Here is a 14,970-nt window from a genome sequence, read left to right as displayed (position 1 = left end):
ATCCCTTATCTGGTTAAAATATACTGTTGAAAACTGGATAAAGGTCAATTTTGAGCTTCTGGCAGGCGACCACAACACTGACACGTTGGGACGAGACGTCATTGACAGTCGACCAAATTACACACATTGTTACCATGAATAAATCACGTATTTTAAATAATGTAAGAATACAACTCAAAAAATATATAACCTAGGTATTGTCATTTTTAGACATTTCAATGTGGAAAAGTTACATATTATAACCTTAACGAGTTGAACATCTCTACATCCACAAAATGGATTAGCACAAAAATCTTTATCCACATCCACAGTTCCCAGACGATTTGGTCTGAGCTGTTTTTTTTTTGTTTTATTACAAATGCATTTCTACAGCTTAATTCTCCATTTTAAACAGACAAAACCAATCCCACCACACCTTGAACACAAACTGTATCTTTGCAGATTAGCAACACTGACAGATTTTGTGAAGTTTCTAAACATTTAGGCAGTTTTTATGGATGCAGACAGTTTAAAACCCTCCAGGCTCAGAGTCATCTAACAGCTCTGTCACGTTCTTCATTTCAAAGGTGAAACTCTGTGATAGGTTCTCTTCATTTCCACGCTGCCGTTATCACCCTGCCTGAACTAAACCGGTGGAACCAGGGACTTACCCTGATGACTCGGTTCAAACGGGTTCCTCTTCAAGGTGCTGCGGTTGCTGCCGTGTTCGCTGCCGTCCTCACGACTGCACTGGCGGTGTATGTGCATCGTCTCGGGGATCTCTGTTATTCGTTTCATCAGGGAGCGGCCCAGGCCTTTCTTGGAGTTGCGCTTCTTTTGGAGATGAGGGTTATTGGCGAGCATCTTCTTACGCTTGTAGACTTCCAGCTGGGCGTACAGCTTCTTCAACTCATCCTGGAGAAGGAAGACGACTCTATTGAATAACTACGATGCTGCTATGTAACTGTTTGATTCATAGTTTGATGGTCAACTTTTAGGTATGAATAACTCACATTAACTCACGTAGGTATTACCGTGCCTTTGTGGTAAAGGTGGTTACTCAAAACTGTATTTGTGAATTGTTCTGTTCTGAAACAGACAGCCTGAGCAATTTCCAATAGTTTGTCAACCGTGTAATAGCTTGGTCTACCATCACAGAAAAATCATCATTATTAATCAAACATTTTACCATTGTTATGAAGAAGAAACAACTAATAATTGTTCCACTGAAGAATGAGACATTTTGTCGCTTTGTAGAGTAAAAAAAAAAGTTCTTTTAAGCTTTAATATGAAAATAAGGTATTTTTATTATTGTATCCTCATGAAATATAATTGCACACTGCTGTTCAAAATACTGTAGATCCCTATGCTCTGTTACTGGTCTACAAGGATCTGTCTGTGACACTGTCTTTGTGTAAATAGCAGGGTGTCATGTCCATGAAGAAACGTTAAGTTATGTTTAGTTTTGTCTGTCTTGTGACTTCTTGTTTTATTTTGAAAACCTAACTCTCCTCTCGTTTCAGGTAACTTCCTCCTTTCCCTCGTGTGTTTCCTGCTGGTCTGATTGTCTGCCCCGCCCTGATGGTTTCCACCTGTTTCCCATTAGCTTGTGTGTGTATATAGTCTTCGTTTCCCTTTGTGCTGAGCCAGTTCGTCTTGTCGTGTCGTCAGAGAACCACGTCAGCCATGTTATCCCAACTCAGGTTCTGAATTCTGTGTTACATTTTTGCCACAGTCTTGCTTTACATTATTTTGATACTTAGTCTTTGTCCTGAATCTTTGCTGGTTTTCCTCGAAAGAGTGTTTTTTTATTTGGGTACTTTGTTATTAAAATATTGTTAATTGGTGCTTTGTCTCGGAGTCGTGCATTTGGGTTCAAGTCCTAGTTCAGTTGTGACACAGGGGAAAGCAGGAATGAAAAATAGATGTTTGGACTAAGACAGACTTAATATCTTGCTATGACTCTAAATGCTACTTCACCCGTATGTCCTCAGGGTCCAGGCTGTGCTCGCTCCAGGCCGAGGTGATGCTGTTGTTGAGGTAAGAGCCAGATCTTCCCATGTCCAGCTCCTCCTCATAGGCCTCCGTGGCAATATCATCCCTGGCCTGGGTCCCTTTGGACAGGAACTAAGACAGATGGAGAGCAAGGTTTAAGAATGGCATCAATGACCCTGCAGGGAGGCTGAAGAAAGATACACAATTGGAAATAGTAGCTTCTCAAACAGTATGATCTCTGGCCTACAGGAAGCTTTATTTCTTTAGAGGAAATAAAGAAAGACACATTAGATGTATTGAACTGACAGAATGAGAATGGAGTAAAGGAGCTGTTAAGGGGGGCTGGAGGAGAACTGCAAAATATTTTACTGACATAGATTTTATGTCAAAATTATTTTCCTGTTGTTAAACTTTAATGACTTGTTTTTTTTTTTAACCAAACAATATTAACTGAGATTCACATGATCTATGAAATGGCTAAAATTAATGATTGTTGCATCCAGTAATTACCGATAAGTTTCAAGCCTTTTCCCAACTGGTGGCAGGTAAATGTAAGATGAGGAAAACCTAAAACCAAGGTATTCAACTAGGTAAAAGTTGAGTTTAAGTAAAACATTTAAATATAAGTTACTAAAGTTAGTTTCAATTCTTTAAAAAAAAAAAAATATATATATTTTATTCTATAGAACTATGCAAATTGTGTATAACAAATTCAAATTTATGCACTTTAGTGTTTACTGGCACTAATCTCCTCCTCACTTGGATTCCTTTGCACAGAAACAAAAGGTGAGACGAGGTCACATTATTACAAAGATACAATAAACTGAGAAGAAAAGAGCAATGTTATTTTGACTTGATTTCTATGGCCAAATTATTTAGCTTTGCTCGAATAACAAATGTAGGAACAAAAGAGAGAGCAGATATTTAACGCAGATTCAGGAACAGACACTGGGTGAGATTAGCATCCTCCCATTATGCTTAATTATCCCAGTGTACTCAACTGACTTGCACTTCTGAGGTGCCTAATTAAGAAAGAATGAAAGAACGGAGAGCACTGGTGGTGTATTGCATTTCTCACACAGCAGGAGAATTAAATGTTTTCCATCAGACTTGAGAGATTGCACATAAAGACGCCTGCGGGAGTGCTTAGCTAAATTAAAATAACCACTAACGCAGTTTGAATGAGTTTAAGGTAATGGTAGCAAATGTGGCTGTGTATGACTGTGTTCCAGATTGCTAATATCAAATGAACTTAAGATGGTGTGTGTGTGTGTGTGTGTGTGTGTGTGTGTGTGCGTGTGTGTGCGCGCGCTACAGTACAACAGTAGCCTTCAAGGAAATTCTCTGTGCTGAATATAATCTCCATTAAGACCAAGGATTTTCCAAGAAATAATATTATAAGAAAGAAAAGTCAGATCTCATCCCTGCAGCACTTTCTACGTAAGCTGCTCTCTTCTATAGATCAGTTGTTTCCTGATCATTTATTGTAGGTACCTCAACTCTATGGAATAATAATTGTAGTTAAATTCTGACACATCTTACCACTTTTCGTCAGCACATAGGTTATAATTTCATCATCACTCACTGAGTAATTTAACTTGAGTAAACTAAAATCTATTTTGTGCTCAGTGAATGTATTAGCATTTTTGCTATTACCCATATAATGCACAATAATAACCCGTTTCACTCTATAATTCCCTTCTCTGTGCACTTTCCGACACACGGACACTCGCTCACAGTGAGCTTGTATATGGACATGAATCTCAAAAAATGTAAATGTGAAGCTAAAATGCAAATAAATGTACTCTTGCATAAAATATCTTTGTTTTCCCACATTAAATAATGCTTTATGTGATCATAATTTCTCTAAAAGTATAATTTATGCAATAGCAAAAAATTAAGAATTTAGGCACAAATATAGTTCCATAAAAACTTGAGGACATTAATGTATTTATTGATTTAAACAAATAATTTGGTGGTCTCTTCAGTATTGTCAAGTAAAATATATATATATATATATATATATACACACATACACATATAGTAGAAGATGAAAATATACCCATAAAACAATGTAAACTGGAAGGCTGGAAACCAGTGTTTTATAACTTTATCATTGTTTTATGCAAAATCTTAATCTGTAGAGTAAGCAGTAACTCAGATAAATGTAGTGGAGTTGAAAGTAGCAGAAAATGGAAATATTTAAGTACAGATGTCTCAGAAATGTCCTCCTACAGTACTTGGGCAGATGTGCTTGGTTATTTTTCCACCATTGCTCTAAAAAATTATAATTTTTTTTTTTTGGTTATTTTTTTTTCTGCAGTCAAAATGTTCTGTTGCACAAATACACTTTCATAGAATTTGGGGTCATGAATAAATGTAAGTTTTTAACATTTTTGAATTTGCTTCTGTTTTTAAGTAACAGCCCAGAAAAGAGCCGAAATGGTTCATGAGCTCCAGGTACAAAGTGTTACCTTTGGAACAAGCAGCAGGCCCAGAGTCACAGTCACAGTCAGATGAGTGTGAGCAAAGAACAACATGAGCATCCAGTCAGGGTGAAGTCCCGGCACCAGAGAAAACCTGCAGGAGAAACATCAACAGGAGAGAGTCTGTTCATTCACCAGCACTTTATCAAAGTATACTGTATATTTGAAAGCCAGCCGAACTGAGCACTTGTTGTTTGTGAAACATGCTCAGTCACACACACACACACACCGACATTAAAAGCAGCCTTTAGTGAATCTCTGGGTGAGAACAGAATGAAATGTACCACAAACCCTGAGGCGTAAAAATAAAACTAACTGTAAACAGAGGCTGTGTGAAAATTATAAAAGAAGCAATTTATTGGAACCAGTTCTCTCCTTTTTGAGAGGCACTCTGTTGAGGTTATGAAAAATGTGTTCACTTTAGCTTGGTTTTTAGGGTAGTGCAGTTATTTTGTGCTGAGGCTAGATGCATTTTGAATGCCTGATGTTGTAAAGCTGCAGGTAGCTGCCAAAATACACACCTGAGAATACCAGACATGCTAGCGGCTAATATAGTTCAACAGATAGATATTTTACTTTGTGTTTAATGCTAATTAGCAAATGTTAGCATGCATATACTCAAAAGTAAAATGCTGAACATGGTTAGCGTTATCATTGTGAACATGTTAGCATACTGACGTAGCATTCAGCTTAAAGTACATATGGTGCCTAAATGCAGCATCTCTCATTCTCTACTGTCTCTTCCTCATTGATGCAAGATGTTAAACAGTGTTATTCATCACCCAAACCCTTTGTCTGTGTTTCTTCAATGATTTTCCTTTAGTACAAAAAAGTGCAGTGAAGTGCAGTATAACTCTGTGATATGATGCCTCTTTTGTCCCCAGGTATCCATGCTGTAAAACACACAGACAAAAACAAACCTATACAAGCTAATGTTGACTGTTTAGGGTTCACATGGTCTGTAATACTTGGCGTTAGCATTTAGCTTCTTGTTTACAGAGAGATATTGACAGCTTATATGTTTTCACAGCTGGTTTCACCATTTCAAATGATATTATGTATTTCTGTGTCTGGGTTGGTAGTATATCAAATGTATCCTATCACTAAGATTTCTCACGTTGCTCCTCTTATACGTTCACAGCTCAGCGGGTTTGGCTCCCAGTCAAGGCTAAAAATGTCTGTGTGATGGCATGCATGTGTCTGGACTGCTTAGACAATAAAAGTATGATATGGATATAGTGACCAAATATACAGCACCTAAACTTAATGTACATCTCATTAAAGAGTATTACAGACTTTATGTAGACAGATGTGATTTTGTAAATCCTCGCTCCCCCTCACTACCTGCCCTTCCTGATTAGTTTGTTTAGCTCAGCATGGTCAGGCTCCTGATTATATGTCTGGCATGTTAAGCGTCAGTCTTATCACTGCTTGAGGTTCTCTTACAGGACAAAGTACATTTGTCACATTGGTTTTTGAAAAGTTTTTATAAATGTTTACAGAACAGAGGAGAAATATATTGTTTTCTATCACCATCAGCAAAACACCAGGGCAAATTATTTCCCACAAACGAATTGTGCCCCATTTCTGTCACCACTACCTCAATTCAGATGTGTGCAGTTTGTCAAAGCTCACAGCAGCGATTTCAGTCTCTTTTAAAGACTTCATGTCATCATTACTGTTATTGTAGCTGTTGTAAATCATAGCTGGTATTGTACCCATGAGCACTGGAACAGGTAATTGCTCCAATTATTGCTGGAGAAGGTGAAACAGTACAGAAAAACTGAAATGGGCTCTAACAAGTATAGCTGCATTTTGGCATCAATTCTCCACAGCCAATCAAAGCCACATACTATGACAGACAGATCAATGCAATTATGTAGGCGGTATTGAGTTAAGAGTATTGTGTACTTTGTGCAAAGTGTGTGGTGTGAGAGTGAGTTGTGAGTGTGAATTGTTTCCCATCATTCATCAGAGATTCGCCAAGGTGGCTCAGAGGTCGTTGGCCCTTTACTCCTATTAAACACGTTCATATTCATAATTCATTAGACATCCAAGAGCAAAGGGTGTGTGTGTGTGTGTGTGTGTGTGTGTGTGTGTGTGTGTGTGTGTGTGTGTGTGTGTGTGTGTGTGTTTTTATCATCCCTTCCCCTCCACAAAAATACACATCACATTCTGCACAAGTCCACCCTTATCTCTAGACCGCAGCAGCAGTCTGACTCTGTCAGCTCCCAAAAAGAAAAACACTCTAATGTTTTATTCCCCAGCCTGCAAGAACAGTTTGATTTATAACACTTTCACACTGATGATGAAGGTGTACCCACTGGACTTTTTGGTTTCTTAACAGATTAAAAGGATGTGATCTTTTCCTTTTTATCCCACTGAGCACAATAGACGTCTGAATAAATGAAAGAAAATTCAATCAGGAACAGTTTTATCGGGAGTGTGACAAATGGGACTTTTTGCCTGAGGCTCCTGCAGGCGCGCCATAAAAATCACCTGACCACTTTTATTTCCACTGCAACAGGACTGACAAAGTATTCTGCGGTTCAGGAGTCCTGTAAAAGTTTGACTATTACTATGCACCATTTTACAATGTAGTTTCCTTTTCAACTCAGATAGTCAAAACCCCATATATTCAACACAGGCACATAAAACCAGCTTGTTTGAGATACAGTGTAAGGTCCCAAGAGTCACACAAGAATGCATAGTAAGTGAGTCAGAATTTACTAAATCAAGCGTTGGTTGCTAGGTAACAGACCTAAAAGTTGATAACTGATGTTGGATTGACTATTTAGATTTCCTAACTTGAGTAGGATGGAGTAAGATAAGAAAGATAGGATTTCCTGTTAGTTAGGATCTATGTATGTACTCTTCCAATCTTAAGACTTTAAGATAAGAAGTTTCTGTAATACAGCCCCTGAAAACCAAAACAATGAGATAAAAGATGCTAAAAGGCTCTTTTATAGCTAAAGGCACTTTAGAGTGAGATGATACTTATCTGTGACCACATCACTACGAGTGACTCCTCTCCCATGAATATATATATTTTTCCTTATTAATATCAAAACATTGATTAGTTCAGCTTTAAGGACAGCCCCTTGATTCGGATTCCGGCAAATAAATCAATGAAGCATGATAAACTTTATTTTACTTGAGAGTGTCTGTTACTAAATTAAAATGACATTTAACATTTAAAATACTGAAGTAGTTTCCCTAATTGAATACAACACTGTAACTAGAGCAGTCTCTCTCCACCTCTGTAGGAGACAGACAGAGAGTTACACGGCACTGAGAGTTTATTCTGGGCTCTGCCACAGTAGATGTATTATGCTGTGTCTCTGCACAGGGAAGACATTTTTTATTCACCTCCTTTCAACCGGCTTACCCTGCGCTCTGCTGACAGTGTTCATTTCCCTGATGAAGGAGGCGGGTGAACTCTGCCTTTCATCTGACATGTTCAACACTTGTAATGCCCATGCTAACAGGCAAATATCCCTATGATTATGATTAAACAACAGCTTGTGCTGCAAGACGGGGTAAAGTCGTCTAAGCCCCTTGCCATTATTCGTGCCATTTCCTCATTACTGTCACAGAGATGTTCATCAAGTCAAAGTGTGATACTTCATTGTTCTCCAATCTTAGCTCTGTTTCATGCCTCTTTTATGCCCCCCCCCCCCCCCCCCCCCCCGACCCCCAGTGGGCACTTACTGTTCATGCCCACTGATGCTTTTCCCATCCCCATTTTCCTTTCTCACCTGATGATGTGGAAAATGGCCGATATGAGGAGCTCATTGTAGATGGCCACAGCCATGTAACGTGGCTCGTGGAAAGCCGAGGGCACAGTGCGGACGGCGTAGCAGAGGTACACGCCCCACAGCAGGAACAGAAACTCCGCTGGGCAGCAAAAGGAACAAACAACAGAAAAAGGTCACAGAGATAGTTAGATGACATCACTTGATTTGAAAGTTGTTATTGTCTTTAAACTCTTTTTCCTAATTAGTGTTTTAAAGTCTGTATTTCCTGTTTAGAATGGCTACCATTTGTCTTCTGACCGAATAATGTACCAACTCATCGTTAAGCATAATGATTAAAAAATAACTGGCAAAAACACACTTATTTTCTTTTAAAGTGTTACATGAAAAGATTGAAACTACTTTCTGAGTTAAATACAAAGTTGCATCTCCTTTGTTTCATCCGTACACAACCAGAAATGTAAAAATGCAATTAATCTAGCTGCACAGCTGGCCGCACAGCTGGCCAAAAACTGTCAGGTTTTAGTTTACCACGCTCAAAGAAAGTATTTGGCCTAATATTTAAGATGTATGTATGATTTCTATACATTTGGATTACACATGTGATGCATATTTATCAAACATAAATGAAAAAAGTAAGAATGAGATTTACTCAGTCTGTTTTAAATATATTGCATAAACCTGGTTATTAAGGTTTTTAAACGCACTGGATTTATTTGGACTATGACATAAATCTCATTCTTACTTGTTATGCATTACATTATGTTTGTTAAAACTGTGTAATCCAAATGGATCAAAACCTTATATGCAATGAAAATACATAAATCGCTAAACATAAAAGGCTAAATATTGTTTTGAGTGCAGGTCTGTGGAGAGACGACGACGCCACACCTGGCAAACAGACTTTATGAAAAGACTTTCCACCTGAAAATCAAACTGTATATTTACGTCTCTGCTTGTGTATGGATTAAACAGAAGAGACTTGTGGAGAGCTTTAAAGGTGTGTAGCTGGATGTTTTTATCCTTTGGACAGATCAGAAGACTGTGCCTTCATGTTTCCAGTCTTCATGCTAAGCTATGCTAATCGCCTCCTGCGTGATACTTAGCAGACAGGCATCAAAGTGGTATCAGTTGTCTCATCTCCATCTCAGGAACAAAAAAGCCCTAAAAAGTATTTCCCAAAATGTTGGGCTTTACCTTTGAGAACTGATTTTCACCTGCACTACTGTTACACTGATATTCACCCCACATTAACACACTAACCCCGCTCTGACACCAGACACCGACAGTGTTGACTCCAATTGTGTAGTTTCAAATTGAGCAGTTCTTAATTTAGCAAGACTTCCCAGTGTTTGAAGTGTTTCCCCGAAGTGAGGCAGCTGCTTCCTCGACTTGCTTGTTGACACATCCGTGCCATCGTCAAATCTCACCAAGGTCACACAGCCCAACGGCAATTTACAGGGAAGTTGTATTCGAAACGGCGGCTGGCTTCACGGTTATCAACACATGTCAGAATCACTACGGTGTGTGTTCACAGCCTGCACATTATCATCTAAATTGTCGGTGGAATTAAATTTTACAGAGCATCAGTTGCAAAAATCAATAGTAATTATTTTGGATGTGATGAAGAGGATTCCTTGATGGATGCTGCATTTCGGAGGTATGAAATTATGGCTCGCAGCAGTCTAAAACATTTTGTAGTTGCTGCTCTCTGGTGTAGAACCAAAAGATGATGCTTCTTTTTTTTTTACTGCTGGTAGAAAAAATAATATATTTGCACATAAAACACATTTTTCCTTATCATGTACTGATATGAAAATCCCAAATAAGCATCACAAAGTCAGAGGTTTTCCTCTGATACAATCTACACAAACTTTGTTGTTTTGTTTGCAGACAGCAAATAGCACCAAGAACTGTGCCTTGGACTGTGTTTGGCATATGAGTCCATAAAGTCTTTACAGTGATTACAGACAATTAATATTCATGAATAGGCCTAGTCTATAAATCATCACTAATTACATGGTGCTTAGCCTCTGAATCAGGATGCACGGAGAGCTGGTCGCAAGAAGGAAAGGATAACAATTCCAACTAATGCAGATTAATTGCATATTCAAATTAATTGTTTATTGCTGACATTATCAATATGTTTTTGCATCAGCTCTGTTTTGCTTCACATTGCAGAAGAAAATAGGATGATTTATTCATTTTTTAGATAGACATGTGTTCCTTTGTTGGTATTATGATAAAACAAGCAAAAGCGCTGAAAAGCAATTAGATAAATTCTCACAAACACGACGTGCACCGTGACTTGTGCATTGTTAAAAATCCTTCGCAGGGGGCTTCCTGTCCTTCACTGTAGCTTTAACACACGGGTGTGTTCTCACCGGCTGTCACAGTGAGCAGCGGGGCTTCCTCATTTCCCACCTTGTCTGGTGTGCACATGAAAATGCAAACCGACACTCATGTAGAGACGCAGACACACAAACAGAGGGGTTGTTGTGCTCTGTGTGATTAATTCCATTCAAAGCGCTGTGAACCTCAAACACACGCTTCCTCTGAAGATGTTTCTGTTCTTCTGTCCTGTCTTCAGAGTGTCCTCAGCTGTCCTCCCCTCACCACCTCTCTCTTCCTCTCAAGCTCCCCCCCCCCCCCCCCCCCCTTCTCCTGGGCTGGTGGAAAACTCTCCTTGCATCATTGCCCACATCCCTACAAGCTTCATACTTCACAGTCCCCTCTCTTCTTTTTCTCTGCCACTCCCGTCTCTCTTCCTCTCTGTCTGCCTGTCTATCAGTTTTCAGAGGCAGGCCGAGCATTTCTCAGGGATCCATCCTTTCCCTCTTTCCAAACAGGATTAGTGTCCCCTGCTGTCAGACTGGCTTCAGTGAGGTGCCCATCAATGCCTCCTGCTTCAAGAATCTGTCATCAGGAAGTGACTGTAACGCGCACACACACACACACGCACGCACACACACGGCCGTCTGCGACTTGAGAGATACTTGAAGGATAGTACCTGCAGCTGCAAAGCAATTACTCTTCCTTCTTGTTAGTTGGTCAATGTTATTCATTCTGGGCTTTTAGAGACTGTGCAAAAATATTAGTGAGGGTCAGAAAAGGAGGAGGCAAGGTAATGTTGGCTATATGAGGCAACATATAGCCAACATTACCATTAACAGCTGTTTATGTACCAGTCTAAAAGAAACGTTGCAAGTTCAGCATCAGACTTCATTCCTTTACTCGCCAAGAGTTGTCTCCAGCGGTGGAAAGCAACCCTCTTGTTTTGCTTCTATTTCTATCACTTCTTCTCCTCTGCTGAGAGTAAGCATGCTAACCAGCTAGCCCCGGCCCGGTCTAACGGTCTCTTCATTTTTTTTTATTATATTTTTTATTATAACATCTTGTTTTGTAAACACAACAATGGCTGAAGCTCTTGGCTGTCACGGTTTGCCATGGCAGACACTTTTTCTTAGTTTGTTTGGACTTTTGTCACTTCCTCTTTTATTTTTGTAATTGGTTTCCTTGTGTGTCTCAATGTTTTTACTTCCTGTCTTGGTCCTGTTTCTCTGAGTGGTGATTGCCTGCCCCGCCCTAATGTGTTTCACCTGTGTTCAATCACCCTTACCTCCCTTGTGTCTATATAGTCTTTGTGCTCCCCTTTGTCTGTTCATCTATGGTTTTTCCGTGCTCTGTTCATGTTGCCAATTCATGTCTCCTGTTGTCATCCCCTGTGGTTCCTTGTGTTTTGGCCTGCTGTTTAAGTTCTTGTGTAACCCTTGTGCTTCGGTTTCCTTTTGTGGTTCACCAGCAGGTTCTTAAGTCAATAAACTTTTTGCACCTCAGTCCCCTGTGTTGGCTGCATTTGGGTCCAGCCTTTCCCGAATCGTGACAACCATGACATTGGCAAGACGGATAAGTGATGCTGACTTTGGCTATGTAGCAACAGCAAAACTTACCAATAGAATGAACAATGAGTTTTTCCTTACTTATAGTGTGTTATATAGATTTTTGTGCATGTAAATGTTCTCCAGAGTCAAAAGGATCAAAGTTTGTGGCACATCTAAAAAAGGGTGACCACATTTAGGTGGTAAGATTCCTTTAATGAGTATCACAATTATTTTCAATCAGAAGTCATATGGTCTTGAGGTGCCCCGCTTATATGGGGGAGGGGGGGGGGTGGAACGTTCGTGTTCCTATGAGTTGCTCCGGGGAACGGTTAGGGAGCGCACCTGCAGCTATTTCCTCAGAGGCAATCCGGAAAGGAAACGAGACGACCTGTGTCCTCATTCCTCTGCTTTACCTGCTTTATACAGGTTAGATATTTGTTATCGTGGTCTCCCATCCCTGGGAGCCGTAACATTTACATCAAAGGGAGAAACTCTGTCAGGGTAAAAACTCAATTTTCTCCTTTTGTATGAAACGCCTCGTTGGGGGTCCAGACATTACTTCCTGGTCAATACTGCCCACCTGCAAGCTTGGCACGCCCCCCCCCACACACACAAGGCACAGTACATAACTACTTATGGTGAAGAGTTTTCATTAGTTTTGTAGTCATGTGGAAAAGGCAGCGTTCTTAACCTCCTGCAGAAATCTACTTCATTTTTTCCACGGTTCTCCACTGCTCCAAACATTATAGTGTGAGCGCGCACTTCAAGGAGGACTGCTTCAGAAACCACGCACAGTCAGATGCTTCATTTTCACAGCAGTTATTTCTGTAATTCACACTTGATGTGGCCTCACAGGTGACTAAGCCTCACAGCCTGTCAGTCTGCATTGTTACTGTGGATGTTGACAGCGTTACCACGATCGCGTTGTCAGTTGTTGACATGCTGTACCTAAATTATCCACAGTTTAACCGCTGAGTTTGTTTTTCAGTAACTATGCCCAATAACGTTTAATTCATTCAGATTTACCGGCATTGTAAACCAGCAGGAGGTGAAGAGGTGGAGACTCCCTACCTGTCGACCGTCTGTTCGCTCCTCCATTATTTATATTCCATTAGTCCGGAAGTGTCCACACATAAAAACATCAAAAGGGTTTCTCATAAAAAATATTGCAAGTTATGAATATTGTCATCTGAAGTTTGTTTACACAAAACGTGCGGAACGTGTCGTTGCCATGGTAGTTGACCAATCAGAGCACACTGGGCTCCAGCTCCGGGGGGCCGGACCTTAAAGAGCCCCGAGCTCTAACAGAGCGTTTCAGACAGAGGGTGAAGACAGTACAGTATTAAATGTTCAGCAGAAGAAAACTAATGTCTTTTCAGAACATTAAAGCGTGTAAATCTTTTCTAGTCGACACTGAGAATGAAATGATTAACACTTAAAATGGCCATTAAAGGTCCTCTTTAATGACCTCGCAATTCAAAGTCAAAAAGACGGTTCCGCCCCCCTCGCCATCCAAGTTGAAAATTACAGTCCCTAAAGGATTGATAATACAGCTCAAAACTGGTAACGTTAGGGATACCTCAATAAAAAACTAATTCTTATAGTCTGGTTCACTTACATTTTATGTTTTATGTGCCTGGTTGGAAATATATATAATTTATGATCTATGGATTAATGTGAATCAAAGGATGAGGGTAACTCAAAGAGGTGAGAACAGAATGTAAAAAGTCAGATTGAAATGTGTAAGGAAGCCGAGCAGAGTTCGGACACTCAAGGTGAAGCTGCATTAGCAACAATATAAGAAACACACATTCAAAAACATTTCAATAAAGCAGTTAATTTCACTTCAGTTTAGATAAGAAATCCTATAGATTGAGCTTAGATTTGCTTCCATATGTTTTATGACGTTCCATAATTCATTACTCCATTTTATTATGGGATAGATTATTACCTAGTTAAAACTTGATATGCTCATCCTCAGGGAAGTCCTTTGAGACATGCTGGTAAAAGGCTTTATGAATAAATGAGACATTTAAGGATACCGTCTGCCCTCTTGACGTATTCTGCTTTCATGCTGGTGGCAGCCCTACTTAATGTAAGACAAAGGCACGCCATTCTGTTTATTAGAGCCTTCCTTTGTTTCCCTAACTCACAGTGCCATTCATTAAACTGTTTGTGTGGGGAAAGTCAAATCAAACAATGGAAAATATAATCAGAATTCACAACTGCATCTATTTAACAACAAGTTCAGAGCTGAGGTTTTGCAAAATGCTGCTTCAGTGGCAGTGCGCTAAATAAACACATCCCTAAAAGCACATTAATAATAACTTGATAGCGCCTTTCGCGAAAAGATGCAGCTTTAAAGACAAGATTAAAATCAAAGGTCAAAAACTAAATTGAAAATAAACCATAACAATAGATTAAAGTAAGGTTTATAACAGGCAGTCGATAAAGTCTTTTAACCAGCAGCTTGTGTGTTTTGGAGCATTTTATGGGCCGCTTAAAGAGGCAGCTGTTACATCTCCCACAAGACGCGAGTCAAAGCAGAGCAGTTCATCACATTCATACAAGATCAGGACTCCCATGGCCTGTACCTGTTCATTTCTGCCTACCGTGAACAACAACGGAGGCATTGTGCTTAGGACTCACTGGAAAGATGCAGTTTAACGACTCCAGTCTATTTGTGTCCAAACCATCTGCTGTCAGTACCATCACCTCCCGTACAGAGCAGACGAAGACCGCACTGCCCACAATAGATGAGTTGCCAGTGGTGCAATTTCACATTGGACCTCAAATCTGTGAGGTCGGAGAGGGTGTTTTTGCCTCACTGTGCCCATCAGTTTCTGAACGGTAGCAGACTGTTTACTTTTTCAG

At 39.8% G+C, this 14,970-nt stretch overlaps 1 protein-coding gene across 1 annotated transcript in view; it reads right to left on the bottom strand.

The window, feature by feature from the left end:
* gpr158b (G protein-coupled receptor 158b) overlaps positions 1–14,970 on the bottom strand; it is a 60,318-nt gene that overhangs the window by 4,148 nt on the left and 41,200 nt on the right. The window contains exons 8-11 of the mRNA XM_023421802.1: positions 8,219–8,357; positions 4,449–4,554; positions 1,960–2,106; positions 651–894 (exon numbers count right to left, since the gene is read on the bottom strand). Coding sequence (XP_023277570.1) covers positions 651–894; positions 1,960–2,106; positions 4,449–4,554; positions 8,219–8,357 — 636 coding nt within the window. The remainder of the gene's footprint in view (positions 1–650; positions 895–1,959; positions 2,107–4,448; positions 4,555–8,218; positions 8,358–14,970) is intronic.

The sequence above is a fragment of the Seriola lalandi genome, unplaced genomic scaffold (genome assembly GCF_002814215.2).
Source record: "Seriola lalandi dorsalis isolate HSWRI2012SDOR001 ecotype SW California unplaced genomic scaffold, Sedor1 jcf7180002054677, whole genome shotgun sequence".
Taxonomy (NCBI): domain Eukaryota; kingdom Metazoa; phylum Chordata; class Actinopteri; order Carangiformes; family Carangidae; genus Seriola; species Seriola lalandi.
The sequence above is the reverse complement of the archived record's forward strand: the minus strand, read 5'-3'. Positions and strand labels throughout refer to the sequence as shown.